The 12,661-nt window shown below is 45.6% G+C and overlaps 1 protein-coding gene across 1 annotated transcript; it reads right to left on the minus strand.

Moving 5' to 3' along the window:
* Positions 1–829: 829 nt before the first annotated feature.
* LOC111529617 (pregnancy-specific beta-1-glycoprotein 2-like) lies at positions 830–9,081 on the minus strand (the record flags this gene model as incomplete). The annotated part of the gene is made up of 4 exons (XM_026453136.2): positions 9,018–9,081; positions 7,396–7,755; positions 1,471–1,749; positions 830–1,084 (listed from the first exon to the last, which is right to left on the minus strand). Coding segments are annotated over exons 1-4 (958 nt in total), but the record flags the coding sequence as incomplete, so codon positions are not given.
* Positions 9,082–12,661: the final 3,580 nt, after the last annotated feature.

Raw genomic sequence — 12,661 nt, forward strand, 5'->3', positions numbered from 1 at the left:
TTTAGCATCCCAAATCTGAAAGATTCAAAATCTAAAATGCTCCAGTGAGCATTTCTTTTCAGCCTCAGATTTGTATGCAAAAGTGGGAGGTGATAGTCCAAATATATTCTTGCTCTTTTTTTTTCTCTCACCATATTTCTAGCTTGGTGATTAGTTTTTGGTCAGTTGCATACTGGCCATGCTGCACTTGTATATTTTTGAAGGCTTTGGGATGTGAGAAATAATGATTGCTATTTTCAATGTCATCAATATTTTCCACCTTTTCATGGTTGCATCTTTTCCTCAGTGTCTCTGTTGTGGCAGTCATCAATAAGAGCCTGTCAGGTCAGATTTAGGATAGATTTTTGTAATTCTGCAAAAAATGTTACTGGGATTCTGGTAGGGATTGCGTTCAATCTGTGATCACTTTGGGTAATATTGTCTTCCTAACAACATTGATTCCTCCAATCAGTGAGAATGAATTGTCTTTCCATATATTGATGTTGTCTTTAATTTCTTACAGTAATGTTTTATAGTTTTCAGGGTATAACCCGTAGACCTTTTAGGTTAAACTTATTCCAAAATATTTTATTCCTTTTGATGTTAATGTGAATGGAAATTCTTTTCTTAATTTCCTTTCAGATTGTTCATTGTTACTGTATAGTCTAAAGAATGATGTAGAAGGAGTGAAGGTGACAGGCAAAAGCTGGTGGTTTTGGATCAGAAACATATTCGCTGTCCTGGGTTTTTGATATTCCCTCTCCCTTTGCAGAGGGCAGTTGGATCTTCCCTAATAGCCAGAGAAACTTCACTGGAAAACATATTGGCAATGCTCCAGGGATCCACTTACCAGGGACTATGATCCTCTTGAGTATGACATTCATTCCACTAGTGGCTGAGTTATGCATGAAACAGACATAGACCCCTCTATATGTTTTAGTGATTTGGGGCATAAAGAACACTTGTGCTGATTGCTGGAACTTCCCATCAATCAGGCAAGAAAGCTGTGCCAGTGGGTGAGAATCTGTGAGGCAGGATAGTTTGGGGTCTTCCCCTGTATGGTAATAGGTGTATGAAGAAGACATGGTGGGGGTATCCAAACCATCTGAAGCAAAGAGAATAAAGTCACAGGTGATATTGTCAGAGGGAAGGGAAAATCCGGGTCTGTGGAAGGGCCACTGTTACCCTGTGAGCTAAATCACAACACTGAAGTCCCAGTCAAATCCCTGCTGTGTTCACTGATCTGGAACCTGAGACATTGACCTGTCTCTCCCATCATAAGCTGTGGACCCTGAGTTTCCCATGACAGGAGCAGCCTCTTCTCTCCCATTGTAGATCAAGCCTAAGCCTAGCCTTAGTAGTCATGGCAACCTTTGATGTCCAGGGGTAAAGGTCTCTGTACTTACACCTGAGAGGGACTGGGAGGCCTGGCCTCTGGCCATGTGTATTTGGGATGGCAGCCTGGCTCACAGAGGAACAGCAGATACTCACAGATGAGATTCAGGGTGACTGGGTCACTGCGGCTGGAACTCACTGGGCTCTTCACTTCACATTCATAGGGTCCTGCAGTATACTTTGTGACACCAAATAGAATGAGGGTCCTGTTGTTTTCGGACAGCTGCAATGAGGGACTGATAGGGAGGCTCTGACCATTTATCCACCACAGGTAGCTTGCGTTCTGAGTGTCAGGATCACAGGATAAGATCACAGTCTCCGTGGCCTCCCTGGGGTTTAAGTTGCTGCTGGAGATGGAGGGCTTGGGAGTCTCCACTGTGCAGATAACAGAGAGAAGATAGCCCTGTTTGGCACCTTTGATTCCTCCTAAGACAGTTTTCAATCAGAGTTGGCATTGCCCACCACTCAGCACGTCCAAATCCCTAAAAGCCCATGGAAGGTGTGTATGTTACAAGACAGATGGATGGCAATCTGAGGGCTCAGAGATTGTGAGGCTGCCTGCTTTATGTGGTAGAAGCACAGACTTTCCCAAGTGTGAATTGAGCAGCAGCATTGGGTCATGGAAAAACATGGGACCAGCAGTCACAGCCCCTGGTGCCTCTCTGAGTCTCTCCCTCTCCAACTGTCTGCCTGGCCCACCCTGTGGTCCTCACCTGGAGCATGCAGTGCTGGAATCTTCTTAGTTTCAGTCTTACTTTGCACCCCAAGGTATGCTTTTTCTGTAGCTTCCCCTTCCAAAGACATCCTAGAGATGGATGATGGAACATCCCAATGTCCTTAAACCCTTTGGGTTTGGGAAGCCTGGCCTTGGAATGGGTACTTGAGCAGAAATAACACAAGGGAGACCAGAGTCAAGCCTGGAGGTCAGTTCAGTCATCAGGCAGTGGAGCTACAAGGTGGGGCAGTTTTCCCAGCTGTCTCACAGTGACTGACTTGAGCCAGTGACCTCTAAAGATAGAGCAGAGTCCAAGAAATGACCTACAAAGAGTGAAGGGGACAGGCAAGAGCTGATAGCTTTGGACCAAGACCATGTTCCCTGTTCTGGATCCATGATGTGCCCTTCCCCCTGTAGAGGGCAGGTGAGGACCATGTGGATCTTTCTAGAAATACATGTGGATGTTTGCAAATGCAGAACTGACTGGTGGAAAGGGCGAGCATGAACTGATGATGGAAGTCTGGCCCTCATTGTCCATATGTGTTTGGTGACTATTAGACCAATATTTGGGAAGAAGTCTTGCAGATACTTTCTGTCATTAGACATGCTACTCTCTGATTCTATGAGTGTGACTACTTTATGTCCCTCATCTCAGTGGATTCCAGAATGAATCAGAGAGTAGAGCTGTAGATTCTAGGAGCTGGGGTCGGAGGAATAGGGTATTGTTCTGTGGGTGTGCGGTTTCAGTTATGCAGGAAGAGGAGGTTCTAGAGATCTCCTGTGCAGCTTCATGCCTATAGTTCATACAGATAAAGTGTTCCTTATGCAGAAAGCTTAAAACCAAGTGTTTTGGATTTCTAACTTCTTTTTAATTTTGGAATATTTGCAGTAGATGTACTGGTTTAGCATCCCACATCTGAAAGATTTAAAATCCAAAATGCTCCAGTGAGCACTTCTTTTTAGCATCACATCAGTGGTCAGAAGTGTTGGATTTTGGAGCATTTCAGATTTTGGATTTCTGTATTTGGGATGCTCAATTTATAATACTGTAATTTTCCCATAAAAAGTTCTCAGGAATTTAGACCTCATGCTATGTTCTGACTCCAGTAACAACAACAACAGCAAAATTTGGAGGAAACATTAAAGGTTGTCATAAGTGGAAATTTTTACTGATGGTCCCAACATCTAAGATCAGTTGCTGGTAGTAGTATTTCTCTTGATACCAAATTAAGGTTTAGGTGTGGGGTGAATTCCAGCAGGATCACATTATGCTCAAAGAAAGATACCAAAGGTGATTTGAAATTAGCAAGTCCTTAAGTAGAGAGAGTCCCGTTAAAAGGACAGAACTGGTCAGTGTGTCAATTACATAAAGAGATGAATGATGCAGAATTAAAAGAAGTGATGTGTGTTATATTAGTAAATATAGAAAGAACTCCCTGTTTCTAATTTCTGTGTGGAGTTAGGAAAAATTTGGAGGAGCCCAAAACATGTATTTGAAATGCTTTCTTCATTTTCTGTTAACCTCAGGAAATATGACTAGAGTTTAAGTTTGTGTGAATTAGGAAGTGTCTAAGTGAGAAGCCAATAGCTCGTGTGTCCCCCACATGAAGAACCCCAACTTATGAAAATGGCATCATAATGATGAAACAATGGTTTGTAGCACAGGCCATAAAACCATCAGCTAGCAGCCACATGACCACCTCCAACAGGTCGCCGAAACCATCAGTATTCCCATTATATGTATGTTACAGCCTTGGTAGTTGTCCCACAACTACAAAATTGAAAAATTGCTATTGTCAATACAAAATATTAAATATGAAGTAGAATATGTTTTTCCACTTTTTTCTCCCCACTCTTTTTGAACTTTCCTGTTTCAGTTTTGGAAGTTTATATTGACACATCCTCAAGCTAGGGATTCCTTCCTGAGCTGTGTGCAGTCTACCAGTAAGCAGCAAAAGCATTCTTCATTTCTCTAACAACCCATTTTTTTTTTTTTTTTTTCTGAGATGGACTCTTGCTCTGTTGCTGAGGCTGGAGTACACTAGCACGATCTTGGCTCACGGTAAGCTCCACCTCCTGGGTTCATGCCATTCTCCTGCCTCAGCCTCTACAGTCACCCACCACCACGCCCGGCTAATTTTTTGTATTTTTAGTAGAGATGGGCTTTCACTGTGTTAGCCAGGATGGTCTCGATCTCCTGATCTCATGATCTGCCCGCCTCAGCCTCCCAAAGTGCTGGGATTACTGTCGTCAGCCATTGTGCCAGGCTAATCTCTTAGGGATTTTAATGAGTTGTTGACTTTTGAGTTTGGTCAGCTTTTTACTTACTGTTAAAACCAAGTGACAAATTTCAAGCTTGTTATATGGCTGAAAGGAAACCAGAAATCTCTAGGAAGTGACTGGAGAATGTGAACTCCATAGTAGGTTGAGGATGGAGTCACGAGTGAAATGGGTGAAATGAGCTCATGGGCTTTGGGCACTACAGGCCTGTCCAACAACTGACAACCTGGTGAGTCAGTGCAAAGTTTACAACAGTGATAGCAAACTAGCATGGCTGAATCCATCTGGCATCTAATCTCAGGCTGGCTGTCCTCACTCATTCCTGGACATAGGCCAGGTTAACCATGGGAGGAATTTAGTTTATGGCTTAACTTTGAAGCAAGAATAATAATAGTTCCTCCATAACACTAATACCCTTCTTTTGCCCAGCGATTGCCTTTGTAAAACTGGTGAAAGACCATGAGAGTAGGATTATAGGAGGGAAGTGAAACCTGCTAAAATGGAGCACAGTTTCTATAATCACTTACTGCTCAAATGTCATTTGGCCAGAGTTTACAGAGCATTTGTAACTAATTGCTCCTATAGGTAACATCACTATTGTAGAACCTGAGGTTGGTCTTTTGAGATGTTTCTCATTCTTTGCATTCTGGCAACTGGCTGATCTCATCCATACCCATGACTAATGGCTCAGCCAGTCATGTGGTCCCCACCTAGAGGCAGATTCAAGCAGAAACAGATCATTTCCCTCCGCCCGCATGATTTCATCCCCAGTCAGCAGTACCCATTTTTTAGTCCTGTGCCCCTTAAACTATCCTTGAAAATTTCTAACCTCTGATCCACTAGGGAGGGTGATTGGAGTAAGAATGATCCTCCATCCTCCTGTTTGGCAGACTTGGACTCATGAAAATCTTTCTTTACTGCAAATCACCATTGGGATAAATTGATTTTTTCAATGCAGGAGGCCAGAAGAACTTGTCTGGGAATTATAAGAGTGGATGGAGGAGCTGTCTATCCATGTCCCACGGTCTTGTCCACAGAACAGCCTCACAGAGGGACAGAGCCCTGGGTGGAGATACAGTGGAAGCTCATTCTCTTAGTGACCTGGGGACATTGGCTTGAGATGAAGCCTGGCAGGAGTGGAAACTCCGGGTGATTTCTGTGCCTTTCCTATTTCCTGGGAGGTGGGCCAGGCCACAGTGTTAGCAGGAAGGGAATAGAATAGTCAGCCTAGTTAGAAGGAGTGTCTGGGGAAAGCCAAGGAGTTGAGGAAGAAGCTGTGCAGGACAGGGCTTGCCAGTTAGAATGAACTGGGAGGAAGATGAGGGACACAGAGAAGCAGAGAGAGGCAGAGATAGTATGGCAGTGAACATTGGCCCTATAGTGACTTCAGAGACCCCAGGGACCAGGTGCCTCAGCTCAACAGCCCAGGACAAGGGAGCCCTGAAAACCCTCCAGTGGCCAAAGAGCTTCAGAGTTATATTAGGTGGGGTGGCATTAGAGGCAAGAGGTAGTGGGGGGATGAAACATGCTTGTCAGCCTCTGAAGGCCAAGGACAGGTGTGGCTAGAACTTCCTAGAATTCTGCATCCATGATCCAGTCTCTAAAGAGGTTATGAATCATTCATTTCTTCAGTCAATTCCTTCATTTGTTATGTGAGAGCTCCTGAGTGTGTGTCTCTCACTGGGCCTGTGCTGGTGCAGGGTGTGAGTGGGGAAAGAAAACAGGGTCCTCTCCTTTATCCTGTCATGCCAGTGACATGGACACTTTGGGAAACACAGGATTTCAGGTTCAGGAATAAGGGTTAAGATATGTGGGAGAGGCCTGGACATTTTCTGCACTGACTCTGACAGTTGAGGCAGGTGATTTAGTTCTGGAGTACAGACTAATCAGCTGACCATTTACTCTCACTCCTCTGAGGTTTGGATGCTTAAGAAGAGAGGATTTGAACCAATAAGTGACTATGGGTTTTTGGAACCCAATAATTCCTCACTTCTAGTGGAGGAGAGGCAGGGCCTGTGGCTGCAGACAGACCTCATGTGACCCTGATCTGCCTTTTGTGTTTGTGTGACTCTGGTTCGTTGACTGTGACTTCCTGTGCCTCGGTTTTTTTTTAGTCAAATAAGCTAAATGGAAAATGGACTGTGGCTTTTCATGCTATCTGTGAATAAAATGTAGATTCTTCACAGTCACCTGACCTAATGCTTGGCACAGTGGAGGTGTTCACACAAACAGCATTTATTATTATTCACTTCCATAAGAGAGCACCTTTAGGTTCGATCTCTGTGGACAAGCTGCTGCCAGGTATATTTTCTCTCTTCTGTTTCTGCTTCTGGGGACATTAGACTTTCTATGGAGTGTCCTAAGCCTCACAAAGCCATTGGCTGATGGCCTACAAAGCTTGTCTTTCTGTCCTCTCCACTCTGAGTCTCAGGTGAAGAAAGCTCTGTCCTTTCCCAGATGAGGCTCTGAGGGCTGAGCCCTGGCTGGTGAGCAGCTCCAGAAGACACAGACCTCAGACAGCTGGTAAATCCCCAGTCCCCGTAATCTCTGCCACAACCCGGCCATGGCACAGGCTCCTCAGCTTTGTCTGGAGTAAGGATTTAGGGACAGGGGTCTGGGGTTGAGGCTTCTAGGGCTGAGCTTCTCTGAGAGTATCTGAGGGGGCTTCTTAGGCAAAGCCCTACTCAGTTCTCCAGGGTCTTTCTCAGGGTCAAGTTTATGAAGAGGACATGAGGTGCTTGGCTGAGACTGATCTCCTCTTGCTGAGCACCTCCCCCATCAGACTGTCCTTCCTGTGCAGCAAGTGTCTGCAGGGTCTGGAGGCAGGAAAGGAATTCTGATCTGCTGAAGTTTGTCTCCTCTGTGTGTGTCCTGCACTAAATGCCAAAACCCCAACATGGGACACAATGAAGAGAGGGACACAGGCACAGTGTAGGCCTGACAATCCTGTGTGTGCAAAGTAGAAGTGACCCCCGCCCCCCAACAGGGATCATGTGGAATCACAGGGATCATGTGGAATCACTCACGGTATAAGGTGAAACATTCAGTTACTCCTTTAGTGCTATCACCTCGCTTTGTGATTTGTATGTTGTAGGATCCTGTGTCCTTCTGGGTGACATTCTGGATCAGCAGGGATGCATTGGAATATACTGTTTCTCGTCCACTGTATGCAGGCCCAAATATAATCATTTCAGCGTCTATTACATATGATGTAATGTAATTGTGGATATCCGTTATTTGCCCTTTGTACCAGATGTAGCCAGTAGGATTCTGGGGCAAATTGTGGACAAGTAGAAGAACATCCTTCCCCTCAGAAACTTCGGTTGGCTGATCTTCAATCATGACTTGGGCCATGGTAGGCAGGTTCCAGAAGATGAAAAGTGATGCTAGGTGGTGGAGAGAGCGTCAGTCAATATTGAGACCTATGTATTGGAGTGAAAAGATGGGGCCCTGGGACCTGAGAAGATCTCTTCAGTCATCAGCCTTGAAAACACACAAACACACACACACCCCTTTTCTGTGTGTGTGTGTGTGTGTGTGTGTGTGTGTGTGTGTTTGTGTGTGTGTCTCAAACTGTCCTACTGGGTCAAAGTCAGCAGTATGACCCTCATTCCTTCAACACTTCCGACCTTGGCACTTTTCTGTTTGGAATTCTCTTCCCCAGAGGTCTGCACAGCTCCCTTCAAAATGCCCTCAGGTCCTACTCACATCAGGGCATCCTTAGACTTTTTTCTAACACCTCCTTCGGAGACACTGGGTCTTCCCTTTCAGACCTTTTTCTGCTCTGCTCCCTCCGGAGCTCTTGTCAACATCTGGCCTCACATTCCAGATCTTTTTGTCTGTCTATCTTGCTTCCCATGAGAACATGAGTTCTCTGAGGACAAGGACTTTTGATCTGGGTTGTACCCCAGTGCCTCGGACAGGAGGCAGACTCCTGTACATGTGAGAGTTCCCAGGATCCTCCATGCCTGGTGTTTTCTTTTCTCTTTCCCCAATTGTTGAGGTTTTTTGCTGAGGACAGTGTTTCATGCCCTGCTTATATTTTCATTTGAAGTGTCATCTGATAATCGTTATTATTATCATTTTTCAAAATGTGGTGGCCAGTGATAATTAACCAGGAGAACAAAACACTTGACATTTGCCTACCTCTTACCAATTCCAGTTCAAAGTGATTTTCCTGTTTTGACCCCTGTACCTCTCTGGTATATTTTCTCCTATGCAGGCTCCAACAGAGCCTTCTTTCCTGTATTTTTTTCTTTTCTTTTCTTTTCTTTTTCTTTTTCTTTTTTTTTTTTTTTTGTGAGATGGAGTCTAATATGGCCACCCAGGCTGGCATGCAGTGGCACAATCTACGCTCACTGCAACCTGTGCCTCCCGGGTTCATGGAAATCTCCTGCCTCAGCCCCCCGAGTAGCTAGGGTTACAGGAGCATGCCACCAAACCTTTTTAATTTTTTGTATTTTTAGTAGAGATGGGGCTTCACTGTATGGAGCAGACTGCTCTTGAACTCCTGACCTCATGATCCACCCACCTCAGCCTCCCAAAGTGCTGACTCCTTTTATTTTTTAGAACTCCATCCTCTCCAGGAGACCCCATCCAATCATTCTGCTTCCTCCTCCTGTCCTCTCGCAGGAAGTTCTCTCCTCACCTGTGAGTAGGAGCTCGTTCCAGGTGATGTGCAGTGTGCAGGGAGACACTGAGAGGTGCCCCATGGCCTGTGCTGCCTGCGTGTTCTCCTCTGGGGAGATGAGCCTGGGATCCAGAAACTTTCTGAGCACGGCCTTCAGCTCTGCTGTCCTTCCTCCTTCTGTGCTGAGCCTCTTCCTGGGGCAGGAGAACTTATCCGGCTCATGGGTGGGGTCCGTGCCCATGGCACCTCTCTGTCCCCTCCCCTCTCACTCCTGCCTCCTTGTGCCTCCTTCTCTGTTACCTTTTGTATGTGTGTCAGGTCCCTGGGAATTGTGGAGGCCTCCGCATTTTTCAGCAGTGATTCTGTCAACAAACCTCAGCACATACTATGTGCAGAAACACAAACACACACACAAAAGGGATGCACATGGACACACACAGTAACACACATACCCTGTAGGTTGGGCAAGCACAATCCTGGGCCTCAGCCTCCTGCTGTCCCCATGGCTCTGGGTCAGGGTGCACTTTCTTGCCCTTTGCCCTCTTTCATCCCCATCTGGCTCTCCCTTTCAGTGCAGTAGACTGGAGCTATGCCAGATCCCTGTCACAGGGACACCCCATTGTGCTGTGGGTGAGCTGTGTGTTGCCTGGTGACAGGGACCCTTTCTTTCTCTAATTGTGTCTAGCTTGGCTGCAGCTTCCAAGGATGGACATTCAGGACCTGGGTGTCCCAGAGGAAACTGTCCTTCCTGGAGGTGTGCAGGGTGAGTCTCTCATGCCTCTTGGGATGAGAGGACTGTGCTGGTTGCTCAGGGTTGGCTGTGAGTCCCATGGTTAAGGGGACAGTTCTCAGTCACTCTATTGCTCCCTGGGGACGTGGCTGAGCTGGGGCTCAGGGTTTCTCATTTCTTCCTGACCATCTTTGGTGTCCTCTCTTCTCTGCCCAGCTGATTGTCCTGTGATTGCCACACTTTCCCAGTGGTGGTGTAGGAGGAAGTAGGGAGTTACCCAGGAAACCCGTGGATCATGGCTTATTGAGACACCAGAAGGAGAGCCTGGGACAGAGCAGGGGTTAAGAGTTGGAGAGATTTATCCCGACTTACTCCGTGGTCATGATGGGCTTACTCCTCCATGTGCTGACATACCCAGGGTTCTGTCCTGAGGGTTTTGACCTGGCCAAGCTGCTCTCTGTAGAGGCGGAGCAGGCAGTCACCAGAGAGCCTGTCTGGAGAGACGCTGCTCACACCTGAGAGGGTGGTTGGGGGGTGTGCTGTGTTCTGGGAGCAACGAGCAATAATACCTCCTTCTCCCAGCAGGGACACAGGAGAGGTCTGTCTTCCCAAGGGACAGCCGCGGGTAGATGGCCACATCCTGGATGGTGCCTGTGTCTGACCATCACATGGGCTCTGAGCCCCATGGGATGCAGTGGGCAGGCAGGTCACAGGGTGCCTGACTGATTCCTGGGGAGGCTGTGAGCCCTCAGGCAGCCGCTGTTCTGTGTCAGCGCTAGGCTTGGCCTGGGATGCCCCAGACAACAGGACAGATGGAGCTCGGGCAGACATTTAGGGAGCAGTGACAGAAAGAGTTGATGAGGATGGAGGGAGGTCATGAGGGGAAAGCGCACACTGTGTCGTCGCGTGCTTGGGACACAGCAGGGGTTCAGAGCTGGAGAGATTCATCCTGACTTACTCCATGGACATTGCTCACACCTGAGAAGGCGGTGGGGGTGAGTTTTGTTCTGGATCAAAGAGCAATAATACACCCTTCTGGTGTTGCTGGATGTCAGGAGTGCTCCTATTGACATGCTGCCTTGGCATTCAGTTTTTAAGGTGTCAATTTATTTGCCTCACATCAGAGGCTGGCCTTGGTCACCATGGCAGTTTTCAATACTGTATCTGGTTCCAGTGACTCCAGTTGGTGGCCAGCGATGAAATCTCAGAGGCATCTCTCCTGCTTGGTGTGCTGGGCTCCCCTCTCTCCAGCTGCTTTCTTTAAATTGATTATTCTGATATTTGCCCTCACATTTAAAGTGACCACTTCTCAGTCACAGCATGATCTCCTTGTCCCAGTGTTTGCTACTTGCTTCAAACACATCCATTAAAGCTCCCTGCTGGACAGCTGTCAGATAACACGTGGACTTACTAAAGCCACTGGCTTACCGGTCTCTTCTCTCCTCCCTGCCTGGGCTCACTGACCTCTGTATCTGTGGTCTCCAGGTGTTCTGAGTGCTCCCCAGTGTCTGTAAGTAGTAAAAACACTTACACTTTCACGTTGTGGTTGTATCACTATAACCTCACATGCCATCCAGGGCCTGACATTGAGGCTGCCCTATGGGACCTGTGCTGGTTGAGCCTGTGCTGGAGCTCTTGTTTTGGGACCTCTGGTTCTTCTGGGTACAGGAGATTCCAGGTAACTTGATTGACAAAGTGATACATTTCATGGAAAACACTGGGTCAGATGATGTATTCATGGGCTTGAACTGCCATAAGAAACACCTTAGCCTGGGTGAATTAAATAATAGAAATTGATTTTGCACAGTTCTGTGAATAATGTGCTATTTTAGCCACTTTAAAATGTGCAATCAAGTGGAATTAACCACATACACAGTGTTCAGTGACCATCACCACTATTTTTCCTAGAAAATTTTTATCATGTTAAACTGAAACTTTGTATCTTTGAAACAATAATAACTCCCTGTGTTTTCCACCCTAGACCTTGATCACCTCTACTCTGTCTCTGTGAATTTGCCTATTCTTGATGTTTCACATAAATGCGATTATATATATATATGTTATTAATTTCTGACATATTTCACTTGGCATAATGTTTCCAAAGTCCATGCATGTTCCAGTGGATGCCAGAGCTTCCTTCCTTTTTATGGCAGGTTAACATTCTGTTGCATGTGTCACCATACTTGTTTTTTCATGAGTTGGGGAACACTTGGATGGTTTTCATATTGTATCTTTTGTGAGTAATGCTGCAATCAACATTACCATGTGAGTACCTATTTGAGTCCCTGGATTCAATTCTTTGGGTATATACCTAGGAATGGATGCTCTTTTATATGAGAATTCTATGATTATCTTCTTGAGGAACAGCACAACTCTTTCTCCTAGTGGCTGTACATTTTTATAATCTCACCAGCAACGTATGAGGATTCCAAATTCTACATAAGGCTTTCACTTGTTATTTAACATTTTAAAAGAATGGTAGCCGTATTTGTAGTGTGGTTATCTCCTTGTGGCTTTGACTTTGTATTTTCCTAACGGCTAATGATGTTGAGTTTCTTTTCATGTCCCTCTTAATGATTTGCATATCTTCTTTAAATAAATGTCTATTTTCGTCCTTTGCCCATTTATATAAATTGGTGGTTTGCCTTTTTGTTATTGAGTTGTAGCAGTTCTTCATGTATTCTGGTCATGAAACCATTGTCTATGCGATTTGTAACTTTTATGTCTCATTCTGCATTTGGTCTTTTTGTTTTCTTGATAATATCCTTTGATGCACAAAACTTCAGCCCAATTTCTCTCTTTTTCCTTTTTGTTTCTCATGCATTTGGGTCATACCTGAAAATCCATGGCACATTTGAGGTCATTAAGTTTTACCCCTGTGTCTGTTTCTTTCTTTCTTTCTTTCTTTCTTTCTTTCTTTCTTTCTTTCTTT

The sequence above is a fragment of the Piliocolobus tephrosceles genome, unplaced genomic scaffold (genome assembly GCF_002776525.5).
Source record: "Piliocolobus tephrosceles isolate RC106 unplaced genomic scaffold, ASM277652v3 unscaffolded_42415, whole genome shotgun sequence".
NCBI lineage: Eukaryota > Metazoa > Chordata > Mammalia > Primates > Cercopithecidae > Piliocolobus > Piliocolobus tephrosceles.